Raw genomic sequence first — 23987 nt, forward strand, 5'->3', positions numbered from 1 at the left:
GGCTCATGTAATGTGTACCCTTTTGTATCTGACTTTTTTTCACTTAGCCTAATGTTTTCAAGTTTTATCCATGTTGTAACATCTATCAAAACTTCATTCCTTTTCATTGCTGAATAGTATTTCATTGTTCAGCATGTATGCTACACTTGATCTGTTCAGCAGTGAATGGACATGTGGATTTTTTCCATGTTTTGGCTACTGTGAATAATGCTGCTATGAACTTTTTTTTTTTTTTAACAAGTTTTTACTTGAATATGTGTTTTGTTTTCTCCTGACTGTACACCTAGGAAAGGAATTGCTGGGTCATAGAGTAATTCTATGTGTAACCTTTTGAGGAACTGCCAGACTGTTTTCTTAAGTAGTTGCACCATTTTGCATTCCCACCAGCATTGTATGAGGCTTCTAATTTCTTTACATTCTAGCCAGCACTTGTTAGCTGCCTTTTTGGTTCATAGCCATCCTTGGGATATGAAGGAGAACATTTCACTTTGAATATTAGTTTGATTGAAAGAATGTAGTACCTGTTTGTGTATCTGCATTTCTAGGCATATTTCTTTTATCAAGACTGACGTACAACTTATTTCCTCTAGGATTTTTTCTAGGTAGTTTTACTATCATTAAGGAATTTATAGGTAACTTACTCAGTATTTGTAACAGCTAATACTTTTTCTTTTTTTTTTTTTTTTTGAGACGGAGTCTCACTCTGTCCCCCTGGCTGGAGTGCAGTGGCCGGATCTCAGCTCACTGCAAGCTCTGCCTCCCGGGTTCAGGCCATTCTCCTGCCTCAGCCTCCCGAGTACCTGGGACTACAGGCGCCCGCCACCTCGCCTAGCTAGTTTTTTTGTATTTTTTAGTAGAGACGGGGTTCACTGTGTTAGCCAGGATGGTCTCGATCTCCTGACCTCGTGATCCACCCGTCTCGGCCTCCCAAAGTGCTGGGATGTAACAACTAATACTTATTGAATGTTCAGTGTGTTCCAAATACTAATTATAATAATTACTGTTATTATCTACGTTTTATAAATACAGCATGCAGAGGTTAAAAATTTGTCCAGAGCTATATTGTTGTTAAATGGCAAATCCTGCTTTCGAACTCTGGCAGTCTGATTTCTGAGTTTATGCTTCTAACTACCATATGATACTGCTTCTCAGTACCTCTCGCAAACAGATTTTTCAACTAGTAGTTTAAACACAATTTGACATGAGACAGCAGTTTGTTCTTTGATGTACTTAAAGTAGATAGGCTAAAAAATAGTCATGTCAGGTATATTTTGTTTTCTTATAGGCAAAAATAATTGATCATTCTTAAGTAATTTCAGAACTTGAATAGAAATACTGAGTACTTGAAGTTATTTTCTCAAAAATTAAAATACGTAACTTCTTCATAGTTACCTTATATGTAGAAATAGTAGGTTTACTTTATACATTAGTATATAATTCAAGTCTATTTGTCATATGTATTTATTTTTCCTATTGGTGTTAGAACCGTGGCAAAATGTGTTTGTTGCCTGCTAGAGCTTTCAAACTCTCAGTACATTCATACACACACACACATATTTATATATTTGAGCATGTAAATAATTTAATGATTGTGAATTTGAAATATTTTAATAATTTTTTTCCTTCATTTTTATGGCTTGAGTAATTTTTTAACTTGCTCACTGCAGCCTCCACCTACCGGGTTCAAGTGATTCTCCTGCCTCAGCTTCCCAAGTAGCTGGGATTATAGGCACCTATGGCCACGCCCAGCTAATTTTTGTATTTTTTTGGTAGAAACGGGGTTTTACCATGTTGACCAGCCTGGTCTCAAATTCCTGACCTCAGGGGATCTGCCTACCTCAGCCCCCCAAAGTGCTGGGATTACAGGCGTGAGCCACTGCACCCAGCCTTTTTAAAAATAGAGACAGGGTCTCCCTTTGTTGCCCAGGCTGATCTCGATCTCCTGAGGCTCAAGGGATCTTCCTCCTGTCTCAGCCTCCCAAGGTGCTAGGATTATGGATTATAGGCGTGAGCCACGATGCCCAGCTTTTTTTTTTTTTTTTTTTTTTTTTGGAGACAGGGCCTTGCTCTGTTGCCCAGACTGGAATGCAGTGGTGCAATCTCAGCTCACTGCAGCTTTGACCTGCAGGGCTCAAGCAGCCCTCCCACCTCAGCTTCCCAAGTAACTGGGACTACAGGCATGCACCACCAAATCAATTTTTTTTTTTTTTTTTGGTATTTTTTGTAGAGACAAGGTTTCGCCATGTTGCTAAGGCTTGCCTTGAACTCCCAGGCTCAAGCAATCTGCCCATCTTGGCCTCCCAAAGTGCTGGGATCACAGGCATGAACCATCATGCTGGCTGACTTGGCTAATTTTTAAAGGAGCAATAGAGAAACCTGTTCAACTTTTCCAGTATTGCTATTGTTGAAGTATCTGCTATTAGCTTAAACAGAATTTGACATAAGGCGGCAGTTTTTTTTGTTTTTTGGGTTTTGTTGTTGTTGTTGTTGTTGTTGTTGTTGTTGTTTTTGAGACGGTTTCTCGCTCTATCACCCAGACTGTAGTACAGTGGTGCGATCTTGGATCACTGCAACCTCCACCTCCTGGGTTCAAGTGATTCTCCTGCCCCAGCCTCCCAAGTAGCTGGGATTACAGGCATGTGCCACCATGCCTGGCTAATTTTGTATTTTTAGTAGAGATGGGGTTTCGCCATGTTGGCCAGGCTGGTCTTGAACTCTTGAGCTCAGGTGATCCGCCCACCTTGGCTTCCCAAAGTGCTAGTATTACATGCATGAGCCACCACACCCAGCCAAGTTAGCGGTTCTTTTGATACATTTTTGATTACTTGAGAAGAGTCACAAAAAAATCATTTTTCATAATGTTTGTTCAAATGAAAAGTTGAGTAAATGAGAAAGTGTGTTGTTATTAAACAGCTTTTCAGAAAGACTGGTGAATGCATCTTTTATTCGTTAGCAGTTAAGTATTATATTTTTCCACTATAACTAGAAGAAATACATGCTCCAGTATGGTGCCCATATTTTCCAAAGAATGTAAAAATATCACAGTATTTTGAGTAGATGTTAATTAGTTTTATCAAAATGAAACCATTTCTATACTTTCTGAAATTATTAAACATACTAGTTACTTAGAGTACATAAAGTGCTCATTTCAATAGTATGATATTTCTAGTCAGTGGTGTGTTCTTTTCAACAATGAATCAAATTTTCCTGAATTGAAGGAAAAATAATTTTGACCTTACTGGTTATTTAAATTATTTGTAAATGTAAGAAGCATATACCTATTCTATTAAAGTTGGTTCTGTAACTGTACATAAGATAACTATGTACAGGCCTTTTTTGAAGAAGTGGGAAGGCTCACATTTATTTATTTCTCCATCTTCCACCTTTATGGTTTATAATGCAAGAATATTTAGCCTGTTAATTTTTAGAACTACTTGCCTAAATGAACCATATATTCTAAAATGTAAGAGATCATTATATTAGTATTTATAAAATATTACAAAAACTGTTCTAGAAAAGTGGTATGTTTGGCTCTCTCAGTATCTTTTTAGTAAGCAAATTGGCAAAAAGGAATTCTTCACAGTTTGCCTGGAAATCCTTCAAAGTTTACATAATATCTTTATCATTGGTTACCTTTCTTGTTTCAGTTAAATTTTAGGTGATCCTCTTATTAGGCTGTCTCTTGATACATTGTTTTAGTTAACTGATCAAATTAAATACTTTAAAAGAGTACTTGATCAACATTCAAAGGGTTCCTATATTTTTAGTAATGTGAGGTATGCGTTGGATTGATAGGTATATAAAATAAGTTCCAATATGACTTGCCCTCCATGAAGACTTTAAGCCTAGATACTCCTAGATTTTAGCTCCTGCTTTACTCTTGGCAAGTCCCTGCATCTCTCTGAGCCTCTGTTTCTTGTTTAAAATGGAGACAAAATATTGTTACGAATGTTGTGAATTGAAGATTTAGTATTTATTTAGTACAGTGAGTGGCATATGCTAAGCCCTCAGTAAATGGTGATCATTTCTAAACTTAAGGAATATATTTACATTCATACAAAGCAAGCAAGAAGCAATATATGGCCCAGTGCTAGAATATAAGTTCTGATAATTCTAGTTCTGGGAAGTTTGAGATGATTCTGGACTAGATGGTTGTGGTTTAAGGCTTTATGGAGAAATGTAGGTGGGGCAAGCTCCAAAGGAATGGAATCAGAGTGGGGGTTATATTTTAATTTTCATGGCTAAAAAGAAAGAATGATATTTTAGGAAACAGGAGAGGCTTTAGAATCAAGAATTAACATGTATTTGGAGTTCTTAGTTTTGCTAAAAAAAGGATTTGTGTAAATACTTATAGATGAGAGACATAAGCTTATTAACTTGATTGCTAAATTGGGTATTCAGTTCTGAGCCTCAGTATTTTCCATTTTTACCCTTATCTTTAGAAAACAATAGAGTTTACAACATGTCCAGTACACTTCTGTGTGGTATGTGTTTGAGAAATAAAAGTTTCTTAATACACTTCTGCTATGATGTATTATGCATTATAGTAGGTTTAAGGTACTTGGGTAAATTTATTTGGAAAACTACAAAATTGACATTTTTTTTCTCTCTTAGGGCTCCGCTGATCCTCTAAATAGTGCTTTCCATTTGACCTACAACATGGTTTTGAACTTACTACGTGTAGAAGAAATTAATCCTGAGTACATGTTGGAAAAATCCTTCTATCAGTTTCAGCATTATCGAGCAATTCCAGGAGTAGTAGACAGTAAGTATAAAATACTGTAACAGAGCTTAATGTAGCTAGGAGACTAGCAAAATGTCTACATTATTGGCTGCTTTGGCTTTTTTTTGTAAGGTAAATTTTGGTTCATATGTAATGGACTGCACAACTGTAGTCTGGTCATTGTAACTGAATAGAACATTTCAAAATGAAGGAAAGAAAACGCTGGCAGGGAACTTTTCTATAGTTGGCTCAAATTTAGTATAATTCTTGTCTTGTGCATATGTATCGTATAACTCATGGTCCTGAATAATGAAATAACACAAAGCCTAGTATTTTAAAACTTGACCTGTAAGAAGCACATGCAGCCGGGCGCGGTGGCTCACGACTGTAATCCCAGCACTTTGGGAGGCCAAGGCGGGTGGATCACGAGGTCAAGAGATCGAGACCATCCTGGCCAACATGGTGAAACCCTGTCGCTACTAAAAATACAAAAAATTAGCGGGCTTGGTGGCGGGCTCCTGTAGTCCCAGCTGCTCAGGAGGCTGAGGCAGGAGAATCACTTGAACATGGGAGGCGGAGGTTGCAGTGAGCCAAGTTTGCGCCACTGCACTCCAACCTGGCAACAAAGCGAGACTCCCGACTCAAGAAGAAAAAAAAAAAAAGAATCACATGCATATTAGCTTTGTTCTTTCACCATTTCTCATTATAAAAGAGTGCCCTGGCATAAGCCTGTGAATGTTTAGGGAAATGCAATGCTTTAACTTGGATTAGAGTTTAGCTTTTTTGGAATTTTCAGTTCTTAATATTACAGTAATGCTTGCAAAAGCACAAAAAGTAAATGTCCTATGGTAATTATGTTCAAGTGGAGTTGTACATTGATTCTTACCTTAGAGGGTAGCGTGACTAATGGTCATAAGAGCTGATTAAAAGCTAAAATGAAGGCAACGATTTAAACTACTGATTTTCACTTGAATATGAAAAAAAATAAACCACTGGTTTGGGTAAATCTTATAAAAATATTGTGTGTAGTCATTGTAAAAAGGAAAAAGAAAATACGACAAAGATAGAGGAAAGTTAAAATCATTTGTAATCTCACACAGAAATAGCTACCCAACCACTGTTAACACTTTGTAGTTTTTCTATTTTGTTTTACGAATAAGTATGCTTTTTAAAGGCAAAATTAGATGTGAGGTTTTTGTAATAATGATACTTATACTGGTAATGATAATGCTTATAATTAATATCATTTGTTAAATATTTACCTTATGCCTAGCCTTTTATTAAATGCTTTGTATTTAGTAGCTCATTTATTCTGACTTTTAAAGTTTTAATTTCAGCCAGGTGTGGTAGTTCACACCTGTAATTCTAGCACTTGGCGAGGCCGGGGCGGGCAGATACTTGAGGTCAGAAGTTCGAGGCCAGCCTGGCCAGCATGATGAAACCCCCTCTCTACTAAAAATACAAAAAAATTAGCCAGGTGTAGTGGTGGGCACCTGTAATCCCAGCTACTTGGGAGGCTGAGACAGAAGAATTGCTTGAACCCGGGAGATGGAGGTTGCAGTGAGCCAAGATTGTACCACTGCACTTCAGCCTGAGCGACAGAGTGAGACTCCATCTCAAAAAAAAAAAAAAAAAAAAGTTTTAATTTCAAGAAAGTATGATTTTTAATGACTGAATAATATTTCCATTTTATAACTGTATCATGATTTATTTAACAAGACAAATTTGAGATTCCTTTCTTATGAGTATGTAGGACAATTCCACTCTTATTTTACTTTATTTTAGATGGGGTCTTGCTCTGTCGCCTAGACTGGAATGCAGTGGTACCATCACAACTCACTGCAGCCTCAATTTCCCAGGCTCAGTTGATCCTTCCCGCTCAGCTGGACTATAGGCATGTGCCGCCATGCCTGACTAATTTTTGTATTTTCTGTAGATACAGGGTTTCACCATTAATAAAGTGATGAAAATAGATGTAATAACCTCTCTAATTGATTAAGAAAAAAATCAAAGATGACAGACAATTTCTTAAAATGTGAGCTGGATGATCTCAACAATCACCTTTAGTAAACTTCCATAAGCAGATTTTTGAATATATTTTTTAAAACCTTATAACATGACAAATGTATAATTTCAAATCATACTACATTTATTAATTTTTTATAAAAGTTATTAATAATAGCCCTCGTGTTTGGCTGATAAACTATGGTCTTAGCAAAGAGATAGAAAAATATGTTTCTAGTCTCAGAACTGTATTTTTAAAAGAGCTATAAATCCCCTTATCCCACCAAAAATTGTATTAATAATAAATTTTATTTTATTTTATTAAAAATAAAATTAATAATAAAAAAGATTAACAAGGTTTAAATACACTTTGGATTTGAATGTGAATTAAGGAGATGTTAAAATCAAATTAGCAGTATTAATTTTACCTTATATCATGGAAATTTCAGATGCTGTCATTGAAACAGATGTAAGATTACAAGCTAGTTTAATACTTAAAAGGAAATTAAAGTATTCCTCCTAAGCAATTAGCACAGTCATGCATGAGTAGGATAATTGTACTTGCACACACAGCTAGCAGTTAGACTGGTTTGGAGACTGAATAACCAAGTGAAACAGAAGTGTGTATTGGTGCACTTACCTTTGTTTTGTTTCATTTTCTTTTTACATTCTGATAAACAGTAAATTACTTTTTAAAAGCATCCTTGGTACAGTGGAGGACAGAGGGGAAACTCCCAAGTATTACCGTGTTTTTTTAAAGCCTATTTTCTGACTTCTGGCTGGACCCAGAGATTGCTCAATATGACTTAGAACAAGATTCTACTGCTCACTCAGTGAACTTAAACATTCCACCATTTCACTGAGAAATTAAAAAGAAAACCTTTTACGTGGGGAATGGGAGCCCCTTTCAGTTTTTAGGCCGAGAAAGTCACTTAAAATATAGCCGAAGTCAAGTCTCAAGTCTCCTACCCTTGGAACTAAATAATTACCTTTTGAAGCCACTGTATAGCCGGTCACTAACCGGTGTTATTTCTGTTAACCAATGAATTCCTGACACCTTCTGTAATCTAGCCCCTCTTCTAATTCATCCCTTTCTCTTTTTTCTTTTTATTTATTTTTTTGAAATGGAGTTTCACTCCTGTTGCCCAGGCAATGGCAACAATGGCATGATCTCAGCTCACCGCAATCTCCGTCTCCCGGGTTCAAGTGGTTTTCCTGCCTCAGCCTCCCAAGTAGCTGGGATTATAGGCATGCACCACCACGCCCAGCTAATTTTGTATTTTTAGTAGAGATGGGGTTTCTCCATGTTGGTCAGGCTGGTCTCGAACTCCCAACCTCAGGTGATCCACCCACCTCAGCCTCCCAAAGTGCTGGGATTACAGGCATGAGCCACTGCACCTGTCCCTGATTCATCCCTTTTTCTTCAGAAACTTGAGCCCCTCCTTTGTCTCTAGAGCACTTCCTGAACTTAGAAGTGTATCTCTGGCTGCAGTCATCAACCTTGGCCCACATAAACTGTTAATTTTGCCTCGGTTTCTTCCATTTAGGTAGACATTTCCATCTCATGTCCGCTGTCTCCTCAGTCCCCAGCTTTTGTGTTTTGTTTTGTTTTTTCAGTTTGGTTCTGACTTACTTTTTAAGAGGATTGTGAGTAACATGATCTTTGTTCTCTGGCCTTGCCTCTGGATACTTGTATCTACTTGGAATTGAATTAGCCCTGCATTTCTCTACCTCTGGTTTTAAAGGGGCAAGCTGTTTTTCTAACCTCCTGAAACCAGTAAGTAGAAATACTGTCCAAAATATAAAATACTTGTTAATGGAAGAGGTAGGAACTTGATTGATGAAAGAGAAATAAGGGAATTGAAACACCTGTAGTACAGTTTGCAGAGCTGAGTGCTGCAATCAAACAGAGCATGTAGTATGAGAGAATACGTCCTGAATGCAGTTCATTCCTATTTTCACTCATTACTTGCAGGAATATACTTCTTTTGTTGCAGATACTGCTAGAGCCTTTTCAAGGCACTGGTATTATTTTACCGCCTTAAATATACCAAAATTAAAATGTGGGCTGTTGTCTTTGGAAGTGTAGAATTGGTAGAATGTTTTATTGATTATAACAAATAGATGGCTCACATATGTGAGATGTTTTTCATTTTGATTTATCTAATCAACAGTACATTTTTCAGTGAGCCATAAGAGTAGAGGTCCTTGGATTGTACTCTACCTTTACTGAAAAGAAAAATGCATACTTAATCTTAGTCTTTTTATTTAGTTTCATTAATAATGCCAGTGGTAATAGAAAGAGCTGTGCAGTTAGATGAGGGTTTGAATCAAGGCTACCTGGGCCTTAGTTTGTGTATGAAGTTGGGATAATATCCAGTTCATCCAAGTTATAAGAACTAAATGAGATAATCTATGTTAAATGCTCAGTAAGTGCTTGTTGCAAAAGCTGATAGTATTGCCATAGAGCAGTAAAGCAATCTATGCTTTTACTTGTAAAATTTGCTTAGTTCTGAGCATGGCAGTTCATTTCCCAGTCGCTCCCAGGCTTATCTATTGTACACACTATTATACACTATATTGTATGCTATAAATATGTCTTTGCAACCACCATCTCTCATCTTCCTCTAAAGGAAGAAATTGGTTACAAGCTGTCTTAAGAGTTTATGGGCATGGTTTACATGCTATCTTCTGAAATTCTGAGGCTTTCCTGTGGCGATGACCCATGGGGTCTTCTCATTTGCACTGTAGTTAAAGCAGCTTCTTATACTAAAGTTCCTCAACTGTCTGATTGGGGTGGAAGAGATACTATCCTTAAGTTAATTTGCTTCATAGTGGCAGTCTCACAAGCAAGTTGCCTCATTAATTTGTGTCTTTGTTTTTCTATTCTAATTTGTTACATGTATATTATCAATTTTGAAAGACATAAAACCAGTTTTTTTTTAACATGAGAAAAGATTAGAGAAACTGATTTTTGTTTGTTTAATTTGGAGAAAAAAGACTGTACCTAAAGTTAATAATTTTCTGGAGTGGTATGTGGCTGTAATTAGAGTCCTGGATACAGAATAAATGTGACTTCTTAAAATATCTTTCAAACTTTTGACTCTAGTTAAATAGTCTGAGCACTGAAGTGATTTGGAGTGATATAAAAAAAATCTTTCTGGATGCTTCCCTGTTAAAACCCCATAGAAATTTCCTTATATCATTTTCTTAAATTCCTCCTGTCTGTGCTGCCTTTAGTGCTCACCTGATTCCTACAAATATAATGTTATATGTAACTCTGGGCGGGGCAGCAGGATCATCATTTCAGTGTGCAGTCTTCGTTTTCTTATAACTCTTAATGACTTTAGTCTGTCAAATATTCTTTTATAGGGTTTAATTTTTTTTTCCTGATAATGTTTACTGCCATAATGCATGTTGTTTCGGATGGTATTCTAGTCTTTAATGACTGAAGTACAGCTCCTGTAAGCAGTGATGCAGTTCATTTAAAAAGAACCAGGATGATGCAGTGTGCCCAAGGTAGTACAAAAGACTAGAACTTAGAGCTCTAGGAACAGTCTGTGAAAAGGTTGATGATAATAATAAACATAATAATACAGGAGCAATATCCTTTCTGTTTACTATGAGCAATTCTGGTAGCTAAGTATATTCTTTGTCTTTCGTCAGTCCCTGGGAAAGCTTTGTGGAATTATGTGCACTATGGTTATCCTCATTTTGCAGATTAAGAAACTGAAGCACACAGGTTACATAGAGCAGTTTGATACAGATCAATGGAGTAGAATTGTGAGTCCAGAAGTAAACCCATACATCTGTTGTCAGTTAATTTTTCAACAAGTAGTGCTGAAACAACAGAATTGCAACATGCATAATGAAGTTGCACCCTTACCTCACTCCATATACAGAAAGTAACTCAAAATAGATAAAGCTGTCAATATAAGAGCTAAAAATTTAAAACTTTTAGGAAAAAATATAGGTGTGAATTTACGTAATTTGGGATTTGGCAGTGATTTCTTAGCTGTGACACCAAAAGCATGAACAACAGAAGAAAAAAATAAATTGGATTTTATCAGAATTTAAAACTGTGGGTGGGGGGTGTGTGTGGTGTATTTGTCTGTGGTTTTTGGCTTATAATTTTTATACCCTTTGTTATTTATAGTCTTGTTAAAATGTTAGGGCACAATAGGCCTTAGAAATTAGATTATTTTAAACCTAGTTTTGTTATTTATTTATTTATTTTAAGGCAGGGTTGTTTCTTTTTCTTTTCTTTTTTTTTTTTTTTTTTTTTGGCCTTTTTGTCTTAGATCTGTTCATAATAAATTTTTTTGACTTATTTTGTCTTATAGTTCATAAGACCACCATTTTAAAGAGGGTTCTGTCTTATGTCTTGGAGGAAGAAATGTTACAGAGATTCAAAAATTTTAAATAAATAGGCTTTCTTGGGTTTTTTTACTCTCTTAATATTAGATTATGTATTTTTTGTTTAATTATATATAGTTGTGAATTATATCCATCTAATTAAAAGTCGCTGTAAAAGGTCCAGGAGGACAGGATTTGGGGAACTTTTGGATAGCCAAATATGAAGAGACTTATAGGAAGGAAACAAAAATTTATTTGTTGAAGAAGATGGTGTACTCCATCTCTGTGGGGACAAAAGCTCTTGTTGTTTGGGACCTTTTTAGGCTTTGTCTTATATTTTTTTATCTATTTTTAAAAATATTTTTTGTAATAAACTGATAATGTGGTTTTTTTTTTTTTTTTAGTTTCGTGAGCTACTCACACACACACACACACACGCAAATCAGACCTAAATAGGAAGTTGTAAAAATTTCAATTTGTTAAAATTTTTGAAGGCCTAACTGGTGACTGGTGTCTAAACTTGTGACTAGTGTCTAAAATTTTGGAGGCCTTAACTTGTGACTAGTCGGGGTAGGGGTGGGGGCAGTCTTGGGGACTGAACTCTCAACCTGTGAGACCTGATGCTATCTCCAGGTGGATAATGTCAAAATTAAATTAGAGGACACCCAGCTGACATCCACTGCTTGGTGTGTGGGGAAGAAAAACCCTCACACATTGAGTCACAGAAGGCTTCTTCTGCGTTAGTTACTGTTATGTGACATAAAAAATACAAAAAATGCCGGGCATGGTGGCTTATGCCTGTAATCCCAGCACTTTGGGAGACCAAGGCGAGTGGATCACTTGAGGCCAGAAGTTCAAGACCAGCCTGGCCAACATGGCAAAACCCCGTCTCTACTAAAAATACAAAAAATTAGCTGTATGTGGTGGCGCACACCTGTAATTCCAGTTACTCAGAAGGCTGAGGTAGGGAATAGCATGAACCCAGGAGACAGAGGTTGCAGTGAGCCGAGATTGTGCCACTGAACTCTAACCTGGGCAATGGAGCAAGACTGTCTCAAGAAACATTTAAAAATATATAAAAAATATATTTAAAACACTTATTTTTTGGAGGCAGGGTCTCTGTTGCCTAGACTGGAGTGCATTGGCACAATCATAGCTCACTGTAGCCTCAACCTCCTGGGCTCAAGGAATCCTCCAACGTCAGCCTCCCAGGTAGCTAGGACTACAGGTGTGTACCATCACACCAACCTGATGTTTTATTTTTGTAGAGATGGAATCTCACTGTCTCTCCCAGGCTGGTCTTGACCTCCTGAGCTCAAGCTATCCTCCTCCTGCCTCGGCCTCCCAAGAGTGTTGGGTTTATGGGTGTGAGCCACTGTGCCTAGCCGGAAAAACACTTGTGTTTCTTAAAACACATTACCTCAAAAGAACAACTTTTTTTCTTTCTTTACCTGAGAGAATGGTCCTAACACCAGGGCTACAACTACAAATGCTAAAAAGATAATTCCTAAACAGAAAACTGCAACTATATATTTAACCCTTTTATCAAAATTCCTAAGAGCCATATAGGATGAATTGTACCTTCATCCCATCTGACAAAATAGACTGAAAATCAATACTACTATTTGCCTAATTATAAAAATGGCACTAGTTCTATACCTGTATAACCTTATCACATCTAAACAGAGATACAATGTGGAGGAGATATGTGCTAGGCTACTCTTGCTGCCTAAAATCTAGACCATCATTGTGGTCAATTCTAATGTCCCTTCCATAGATTTAAAAAAAAAGAAGGAAGGGTATTTAAAAACTATAGATTTTATAGGTCAGGTGTGGTGACTCGCACCTGTAATTCTAGCACTTTGGGAGGCCAAGGCAGGTGGATCACTTGAGGTCAGGAGTTCAAGACCAGCCTGGCCAACATGGTGAAACCCCCGTCTCTACTAAAAATACAGGAATTAGCTGGGCATAGTGGCGCATGCCGATAATCCCAGCTACTCAGGAGGCTGAGGCAGGAGAATCACTTAAACCTGTGAGGCAGAGGTTGCAGTGAGCCAAGACTGTCTCAAAAAAAACACAAACGAAAGGCCAGGCTCGGTGGCTCACATGTGTAATCCCAGCACTTTGGGAGGCCAAGGTGGGCAGATCACGAGGTCAGGAGATCAAGACCATCCTGGCTAATGCACAAAAATTAGCTGGGCATGGTAGTGGGCGCCTGTAGTCCCAGCTACTGGGGAGGCTGAGGCAGGAGAATAGCATGAACCCAGGAGGCGGAGCTTGCCGTGAGCCGAGATTGCACCACTGCACTCTAATCTGGGCGACAGAGTGAGACTCCATCTCTAAAAAAAAGAAAAAAAAGGCTATTGATTTTAAAAATGGAATTACACATTTTAAAAATCCAATATTAATACCTCTAAAGAAGCTCAAAACAAGAAAATTATATCCTAGTTCAATTATACCAAAGGCCTAAAAATATAAAACTATGTATTTGCCAAGATGTCTCCTACTTTTAAAACCAGACAAGATCAAATAAAAGCCTACAAACCTGCATGGCCTCAGCCTAAGAGACATATTCATACCATTTAATGGTAGACTGATCTAATTAATGACTAAATACACGTCTAATAATACGCCAATATCTTTGAAATGATATATCCTGTTAATATGAGATCCCTATTAACAAAAAACCAGGGTGTGGTCTATGATTTATTGGTTCGTTTTTGCCCATGGTTCCTGATTTATAACTCCCATAGCCTCTGTATAGTCTTTTGTTATAATGCTGGGTCAGAAGCAGGTGCCAGAAGATAGAATTTCTCTCTGATCTGCTGCTGCCTTCCTTTCACCTGCTGCTTTTTCTCCCCAAGGCAGGAATCATCTCCAGCTTTTCTGTTTGGAGACCGACCTAAAAAATTTCTCTGACCTACCTTGTCTGAATTTAGGTCACAAGACACCCATTTCAAAAGAGATCCTGCCTCCTACCTTGGAGGAAGAAATGCTATACAGAAAGGCGCAAAAAAAAAAAAAAAAAACCACTTGTAATGGGCAGATCTGGCTGGGTTTTCCCACTCAGTCTATTAGTAATAGATTGTGACCAGCCACATTTCTTCGCAGTTGTCAGTCATGTCTATCCAATAAAGTCTCCATAAAGGGCACAAGAGGACAGGGTTTGAGGAGCTTTTGGATAGCTGAACACATAGAGACTTACAGGAAGGTGGAAAGTAAACAAAAACCGCAACTACATTGGCACCAACCTAATAGAAAAAATCCTATGTCTTGGATATAATTTAAATAAGATATATAATTTTTTAATTTTGTACATGTGTTCTATTTACAGAGGTAAAGAATTCAGAAGAACAGTATAATAAAATAGTAATTCCCAATGAAGAAAGTGTGGTTATCTATTATAAGATTAGACAGCAGCTTGCCAAATTGGGTAAAGAAATTGAAGAATATATTCACAAACCAAAATACTGCTTACCTTTTCTACAACCAGGTCGTTTGGTAAAGGTATGTCATTGTTTCTTCATAAAATACTTGAATAATTCAATATTTAAACGTATTTTTGTTAAAGATTCTAATTTATTTTTTATCCTGATAAAATGCTTCCTGCTACAATAATTGATCTATATTAATCATATTATTTTACCTGTTTCACATGGCACTAACTTAGGGGCTTATGCAAAGTCCTTTTAATCACCACTGGTTTTTATTTTGAGGACTATAAATTGAAGTAGATAGTTTTGGGATTAACATATAAAATATTTCTAGTTATGAAATGCTAACTATAACTTCATATAACTATATTCATGTAACTATTCATATAACTATATGAAAAATAAGGTAATTTTAAGTTCTGGATGAATTCATTAGATATAAAATATTTATATCCTTGAAACATACTGTCATTTTCGGCATTCATTTGCCAACTGAGAGATTCCTGTTGTTGCTGTTCTAGGGGCAATTTCTAAAATGAAATTTGTCCTGGTTAATATCTTGTTTCTTAAATTTAGCAATGCTTTTGCTAAAGATATTTTATCAGAAAATTCAGAAGGCTTTATTAGTCTAGAATGTGGGTACGAAAGACTGAAATTGCCTTGTATATATATACATTTGATCTTGCTTACTTGCTTTTCTTTTTAGGTAAAGAATGAAGGAGATGACTTTGGCTGGGGAGTAGTGGTGAATTTCTCAAAAAAGTCAAATGTTAAGGTAAACTGTTGTCTTTAAACTAGAATTGTATATCAGTTTTTAGTGAAATGTTTTTTCAGGCTTATGAAATCAGTCTAAGAAGAAATAATGTTACCTGAAGAGAAGCAGTAATAAATTCTGCCATGAGGAATTAATTGTTGGAATACACCCGGCTAATTTTTGTATTTTTAGTAGAGATGGGGTTTCGCCATGTTGGTCAAGCTAGTCTTGAACTCCTAACCTCAGGTGATCCACCCGTCTCGGCCTCCCAAAGTGCTGGGATTACAAGTGTGAGCCATTGCGCCCAGCCAGTCCTTTATGTTTTCTGTGTATCGCCTCAACCATGAGAAAACTGTTAAATGGTGGTAGTGCTTTCCTTCCACTCCCCAAATCCCCCCCCACACACACACACACTCAGAGAGACACATGCATTATTTTCATGTAGCTATGATCTTCCTTGCAGGAGGTGAGGTTAACTGGACAGAGTAGTCTTTATTTAAGCCTCTCTGACAGCTATTAAATTCTCTTTTTATGTGGAGTCGAAGTGAGACATTGAATGCTAAATACAGTGGTTTCATGGACATTTATGTAACCCAAGATGGAACAGCTAGCATGCCTTTGCCAGTTTACTCATTCCATAACTTGTCTATAAGAGAATTTTGCTAGGGCAGAATATTTTAACCTGTACTGAAGTGCTGTAGATTCCTTTCATGCTAGGTTTTACATTTTTTGTTTCTTTTTTTAAACAGTTCTATGGAGATATGCACACACTGTCCAATTTTCCCGGTTAGAGTATATGACTCAGTGACATTTAGTATATTCGCAGATATGTGCAACCATCAGTCACCACAGTCAATTCTAGAACATTTTCATCATCTCAAAAAGAAACCTATGTCATTCATCTATCCTTCCATATCCCCCAGAAGTAGAGAAAATTTCCTCTGTTCCCTGTGTGTTGAGTGTTTTTCTCATGAAAGATAAATATTTTGTCAAATATTTCTTACGTGCCCATTGAGATGATCATGTGATTTTTGCTCTTTATTCTATTTTGTATTCTGATATGATATATTACATTAACTGGTTTTCAGGTGTTAATATGACTGGATTTCTGAGATAAATCCCAGTTTGTCATGATATATTATTCTCTTTATGTATTGGGATTCAGTTGGTAGTATGTTTTTGAGGATTTTTTATGCCACTATTCATAGGAAATGTTGCTTTGTTGTTTTCTTGGTGACATCTTTGTTTGGGTTTGGTATTAGGGTAATGCAGGCCTCATAGGATGAGTTAGGAAGTGTTCCCCTTTTCTTTCATTTTTTTGGAAGAGTTTTTGAAGAACTGGTATTAAATTTTTTTTCCCCAATATCTTCATGACATTCAAAACTTCTTTTTTTTTTTTTTTTTTTTTTTTTTTTGAGACGGAGTCTCGCTCTGTCACCCAGGCTGGAGTGCAGTGGCCGGATCTCAGCTCACTGCAAGCTCCGCCCCCCGGGTTTACGCCATTCTCCTACCTCAGCCCCCCGAGTAGCTGGGACTACAGGCGCCCGCCGCCTCGCCCGGCTAGTTTTTTGTATTTTTTTAGTAGAGACGGGGTTTCACCGTGTTCGCCAGGATGGTCTCGATCTCCTGACCTCGTGATCCGCCCGTCTCGGCCTCCCAAAGTGCTGGGATTACAGGCTTGAGCCACCGCGCCCGGCCAAAACTTTTAAAATATTTGGTAGAACTTGGCAATGAGGCCGCTTTGGCTTGTGCTCTTCTTTATGGGTAGTTTACTTAGAGATTACTAAGTCCATCTCTGCTTGGTATGGCATGTTCTTCAAATTTTCTGTGATTTATTGATATACAGTTATTCATAGTATTGTTTTTTAATCCTTTTTATTTTTGTATGGTCATTAGTAGTGTCTCATTCATATCTGACCTAGTCGTTTAAATCTTTCATCTGGGTAAAGTTTGTCAATTTTGTTAATCTTCTCAGTGAGCTTTTGTTTTTATTGATTTTTTTCCCTCTGTTTTTCTGTCTCTGTTTCATTAGGTTATGCCCCATCTTTTTAATTTCCTTTCTTCTAACTATAGGTTTAGTTTGCTGTTCTTTTTTCAATGTGTTAAGGTAGAAGATTAGGTTATTAACTTGAGATACTTCTTCTTTTTAAATAGAGCTTTTACAATTATAAATTTCCCTCTACAGGTGCTTTAGCTGTATTCCGTAAATTTTAGTATATTTTATCATTTTCATTAATCTCAAAGTATTTTCTAATTTCCCTTTTGATTTCTTCTTTAACCCATTGGTTATTTAGGAGAGTGTTAATGTTCACATATTTGTTAATTTTCCAAATTTTTGTCTTTATTATTTCTAATTTTGTTCTTGTCAAGAGTGTACTTGGAATTCTTTCAGTAGTTTTGAATTGTTCTAAGCTTGTTTAATGGCCTGACATGGTCTGTCCTGCAGAATGTTCTATGTGCAGTTGAGAGGAATGTATATTCTGCTGCTTTAAGGTGGGAGATGTTTTATAGATGTCCTTTAGGTGTAGTTGGTTTAGAACTTCTTTTAGAGTGTTGTTCAGGTCTTCAACTTCTTTCTTTGCAGACCTTTCTGTCTGGTTGGTCTATTTTTATCTATTCTTGAAAGTGGAGTATTGAAGTCTCGTAACTATTATTGTTGTATTATCTATTTTTCCCTTCATTTCTGTCAGTTTTTGCTTCATGTGTTTTCAAGCTGTGTTAAAATGTATTTTGTTTTGTATCAGCATAGCTATTTGAGCTTTCTTTTGATTTTTCTTTGCATAATATTTTTTCCCATTTTTAAATTTTCAGTCTTGTTTATATCAGTAAGTTTAAAGTGTGTGTCCTGTACACAGCATACACAGCAGTTGGATTTTGTTTTTTTTTTTAATCCAATCTGAAATTCTATTCCTTTTATGGATTGCTTAATCTGTTCACATTGAGTTTCATTATAGTTGTAGTTGGTTTAGCAGCTGCCATTTTAATTTTTGTTTTCTGTGTCTTGTGTCTTTGTTTTCTCTTCTTTTACTGCTTTCTTTTGCATCATGTGAATTTTTTCTAATGTGGCATTTTAATTTTTTAAAGATTTCATATACATATACATGTATGTATATGTGTGCACATGTGTATATATGTATATGTATATAGCAACAGAGAGATTTTCTTAGTGTTTGCTGGGGCTTTCCATATACATATTATTAGAATAAGCTTTAGATTTACACTCACTTAATTCCAGTGTGATATAGAGGTGTTATTTCTGTATAGCTCTATTCCTTTTTCTCTCTTTTCATGGTTATACATATTACATCTATAAATGTTACAAATCCAGCAATATATTATTATGGTTAATACTTTATGTACTTTTTAAAAATTATTTATTTATTTATTTATTTATTTTTTTGAAATGAAGTCTACTATGTTGCCCAGGCAGGCTGGTGTGCAGTGGCACAGTGTCAGCTCAGGGAAACCTCCGCCTCCCAGGTTCAGGTGATTCTCCTACCTCAGCCTTCCAAGTACCTGAGATTACAGACTCACGCCACCACACCCAGCTAATTTTTTGTATTTTTAGTAGAGATGGTGTTTCACCGTGTTGGCCAGACTGATCTCAAACTCCTAACCTCAGGTGATCCGGCTACCTCAGCCTCCCAAAGTGCTGGGATTATAGGTGTGAGCCACCATGCCCGGCCACTTTTTATTACTTTTAAAGCTTATAGAAGAAAGGAAAGCACGTGTGTATATATCGCTCTTGTTATATTAACCTTCTTATTTATCATTTTTGGTTTTATTTGTTCCTGTGAATTCAAGTTACTCTCTGGAGTTACTGCCTTAGTCTTATACAGTTTTGCTCCCACCTACCTCCATTATGCTGTTACTGCCAAGATACTACATTTTGATATGTTACAGGCTCAATAATACAATGTAGACATATTGTTTTATACAACTGCTTTTTAAATCATTGAAGAGAAAAAGATTTTTATTTCTATCTTTTATAATTATATAATTACCTTTACCAGTGTTATTTTGTTACATAGTTTCAAATAAATGTCTAGTATTACTTGATGTTAGCCTGTAGAACTTCTTTTTGTATTTCTTATAAGGTGGGTCTACTAGAAACAGATTTTCTCAGTTTTTAGTCTATCTGAGAATGTCTTTATTTTGCCTTCATTTTTGAAAGGTAACTTTGCTGGATATAGGATTCTTGGTTAACAGTTGTTTTTTCTTTGAATATGTCAACTCATTGCTTTCTGGCCTCCATTGTTTCTGCTGAGAAATTTTCGCTGTTAGTCTTGTTGAAGTTCCCTTGTAAGAGATTAATCTATTTTTCTCTTGCTGCTTTCAAGATTTTCTCTTTTTGGTTTGGCTTTCCTCATTTTTATTATAAATGTATCTGCATAGAAAGTGACTGAACTTCTTTGCCTTTATCCTACTTGAACTTTATTGAATTTTCTGGCTATATAGATGAATTCTTTTTTTTTTCCAGTAAATTTTGAGAAGTTTTCAGCCACTATTTCTGGTTTTGTTTTGTCATTTTTAGAGACAGGGTCTCACTCTGTCACCCAGGTTAGAGTGCAGTGGTTCAGTCATGGCTCCCTGCAGCCTCAAACTCCTGGGCTCAAGCAATTCTCCCACCTCAGCCTCCTGAGTAGCTGGGACTACAGGTGTGCAGCACCATGCCTGGCTAACTTTAAACAGTTTTTGTAGAGACCAGGTCTCATTATATTGCCCAGGCTGATTTCAAACTCCTAGGCTCAAGCAATCCTCCCACCTTGGTCTCTCAAAGTGCTGGGATTACAGGTGTGAACCACTGTGCCCAGGCCGTTATTTCTTTGAATATTTTTCTGCTCCTTTCTCTAAACCTCTCCTCTGGAACTTCCATTATGGGTATGTTGCACTTAATGGTGTCCTATATTCCTCTGAGGCTTGGTTCATTTTTATTTGTTTGTTCTTGCTCTGTGCTTTGGATTGCATAATCTCCATCAATAGTCTATCTTCAAATTCACTGGTGATATTATCTGCCAGTTCAGATCTACTGTTGGGCCCCTCTAGTAATTTTCCTCACTTCAGTAAATAGACTTTTAAACTCTAAAATTTGCTTTTGGTTTCTTTTTATATTTTCTATTTCATCATCGATATGTTCTATTTGATACAACATTGTTATTGTACCCTTTACTTCATTAATTGTGATTTCCCTTGATTCTTTGAATATATTTATAGTGGCAACTTTTAAGTCTGTTTACCCTAACATCTGATCACTATTATAGGCAGATTCTGTTGCCTACTTTTTTCCCTGTTTTATGGGTCATAACTTTTCCTGTTTCTTTGCATGTCTCTTTTTTGATAATATATTGTAGTAACTCTAGGTATTGCCCTCCCTGCCTCCACCTCTTGCAGGCCACTGTTGTTATTTCCTTGTTTATTTATTTAGTGTTGGGCTGGATTATTTGATAGAAGTCTCTACGTCTTACCCCCTATAGTGTTTAGCCTTTTAGTTTGTTTCTGGGGTAGAGTTGGGGGTCACAGCCCTGGTTATGCCCACAGTCACCCTGAGATGACAATGGTTTGGACAGGGGTCTCTATAACTTTACCTTTCTCTGGGCATACCCAACTGTTAAGCTCTATTAGCAGGAGGACTCCTCCCACTATCATTTGTAAAACCATGTTCTCTTCTGCAAACTCTCTGCTGTACAATTTAGCCTATATCTCCAAGGAATACAGATCTACCAATTGTATTTCACCACAGCCTCTGCTGTTTCTGAAAGTTAATCTTAGTCTTGAATTTCCTCAGGCTCTGTTACAAATAAAATCTGGTCCTTTGGGAAGATATTAAGAGTTGTCTGTTTTAAGGCCTATTTCTTCACCCAGGCAAAATCTCTGAGTCAAAATTCTAAAATTGGGGGTAGGGACAATGCACACTTTTCTCTGAGTAACATCCCCGCTTTAAAAGCTGGGGGATAGGCGGAGGGTTGGGGTGGAAGCCTCAGGTATTTTCATCTTGCCTCTTCCACCATGGACCCATTGCCTTATGAACCAGGGGAAGGGCTGTTGGGGCCCTTTTTCTCAGCAGCACCACACCAAGATAGAGCCTCTGGCCAACCAGTAGAGGCTAGATGAATGAAGGGGAGCCTGTACCTTTCAGCCTTACTTGCAGAGGACTTAGCAGCAGCAACAGGTAGGTGGGAGGAGGATGAGAAATGTTCACATCCTGCCCCTCCTAAAAGTTAGCCCTCTTCAACTAAGAGCTGCAGGGATACTGAGCCCTTCTGTATTTTTGGCTTCACCAGTCTGGAGTTTCTGTTTCAGTGAAGTGGGAAGAGTGAGGGAGGGAGCGGTCTTTGTTCAGATATCAAAGACTTTAATGAATTTTAGAGGTTGTTTTGGACTAGATCTTTCTTCACTTGATGTATTCCCTTATGATGTTTCCAGAAACTTTAAATGATTGGTTTTTCATAATTTTTTCCAGTTGCTGGGGAGCAGGCTTGTGGATCACACTGTCATGCTCTGGTAGTCTGAGGTTCAGGAGAGAAAAATTATAGCTAACATAATTACAAGTATGCATACGCACACAGAAGACATATTTTTTAAAAATCACTTGCCTCTTTTGATCCTAAATTCATTCATGTGACTGTCTAACTATAAAGGTAGAATCAGTCGATGAGAGTTCTTTTAGGCAAAGATAAAATGAGGATTAGAGAGGAACACATTCATTTTTTTCTGTTTCTATTGGTGGTGAAACTAATTTTTTCATTTCACTACTTGAATTTGTTCACTAAAAATGTGAAGTACATTTTTATTAATTTTGGGATCTAAGTCAGAATACAAATCCAAAGATTTTTGTGGCCAGTAGAGCTTGCCAGAGGCAGAGGGTGTATACAAACCAACAAAGAAAACTTAGAAGCATTTTAAATAAATAAAAATGTAATTGTACTTGTCATTGTTATTTTAAATTGCTTGTTTCTTTGCGTTCTACAAGCTTGGGATTACCAAATTGTGTTTTAATTAGGTAATTTCAGTTTATAGCCAGAAATTAGCCACACTTTAAAAGGAATAAAGAAAAGCTGGGAAAAACAAGTTCAGTTATACTGTTAAGAAGTAAAAATTAGGACTTATAAACAAAAATCTAAATTAAGATAATAGAAGACTTAACTAGTTTTTTATCTGAAAGTTGACATTGATCCGTCTTTACAGAGTGCAAAACTAAAGCAAGTTAGCTGAGAAAAAATTAATAATCTTAGGAAATACCTTTAACATCAAATTTTCATTTAATGTTACAGTGTAGAAGGTTTCCTATTGTGTTTCCATAGTAACACTTGAGAATATTTCCATAATGCTATAAGTTGATTTTAGTAGCTCTGCATAAATAGATGATTATGTATGATATACTTGAGTTAAAATAGTCACTTCTGTGATTGTTGTATCTTACAGAGAGTATTAAATTTATTACTGAAATCTACAAAATTGGGACCAAATCCAACAACAGAGTTATCTAGAAACATTAAAGATTGCTCATATGCCTGTGGGGTTTTTTTTTCAGATACTCACATCTTCCTAGCACTTTGAAGCTAATTCATCTATCAAATTGTGTTATGCATCTTATTCAGAGGGTTTTTTTCCTCCTCTGTAAAGCTAATATGATAATCATTGAGTCTTCTTATAATCATTGGCTCCTTAGGAAGACTTGATAGTTGATCATAGCTATTTGTTTAGCTCATTATTCGTAAAACTCATTTCATAATGACTGAACACAATCTTTGCAGATAAAAATAATCTAATCAAAATACTATCTTCATCTGTGCTTTGTGTTTAAACTAAGGAATGTTTTGCAACTTCCTTTAACCACATTTTGAACTAATGTATGCTGAGAAAAAGTTAGTTTTTCTTTCATATTGTAATAATAGAGCGTATGCTTTCTTTGAGGAAATTTGAACTCGATTTAAAATAATTGTGATTTCTTTTTCCTTTGGAAATACGTTTTCTTGTTAAACTATTGGTAGTTTATTGCAGAAATAGATTGTAGAAATGGATTCATTGTCATCTATTGACAGATTTTCATTTTTTTAGTAGGAACTGTCCTGGGTGGAGGCCACATAGTCAAGTCATTGCCATATAACTTTCCTTTTATGTATTTTATGCAAAATAGATTATTTAAATATTTTTAAAAAGAATTCTGTACTGAAAAAATATCTTCTGTTATTGCTTGAAAGATACTACTCAAACATACATTATCATAGTGCAGAAGTTGTGGTGAGATCTTAGTAGTTGTTAGATCTTCAGAATTATAGCTTTATTACAGAATATTAAAGACTAAAAGACAATAAAAATTGGAACCACATTATAGAAATGCTAGCATAATAAGCAATAAAATAATCTCTTCTCAATCTATCTTTTATGTTATTTAGAGTGATTTGAAGATACAAATTAATTTTCTGACACTGAAAATTTTAGTTTCTTAACATTATTAGAAACATTCTGTGACACACTTGACAGTGCTTGTACTATTAAATTAGAATTTATAAATAGAAAATTTATAAATACAAAGTTATTTCTGTGTTTTCTCATCCAGTGGAACATGCTGAATCCAGAGAGACAGTTTTTGTTTCATAAAATAAATATGTATTACACAGTTTGTGTCAGTCATAATGCTAAATGCTGAGAAAATAGTTCCTCTACAGATGGAACTATTTGTGGGCCAGTTTCTTAAGAATGAATGAACATCTTC

At 36.2% G+C, this 23987-nt stretch overlaps 1 protein-coding gene across 2 annotated transcripts in view; it reads left to right on the plus strand.

Moving 5' to 3' along the window:
- Positions 1–23987, plus strand: part of MTREX (Mtr4 exosome RNA helicase) — a 124677-nt gene that overhangs the window by 59528 nt on the left and 41162 nt on the right. For both annotated transcript variants that reach the window (XM_025389049.1, XM_025389050.1), the window contains 3 exons: positions 4615–4765; positions 14418–14590; positions 15224–15292. In XM_025389049.1, coding sequence (XP_025244834.1) covers positions 4615–4765; positions 14418–14590; positions 15224–15292 — 393 coding nt within the window. The remainder of the gene's footprint in view (positions 1–4614; positions 4766–14417; positions 14591–15223; positions 15293–23987) is intronic.

The sequence above is a fragment of the Theropithecus gelada genome, chromosome 6 (assembly GCF_003255815.1).
Source record: "Theropithecus gelada isolate Dixy chromosome 6, Tgel_1.0, whole genome shotgun sequence".
In the NCBI taxonomy this organism is placed as follows: domain Eukaryota; kingdom Metazoa; phylum Chordata; class Mammalia; order Primates; family Cercopithecidae; genus Theropithecus; species Theropithecus gelada.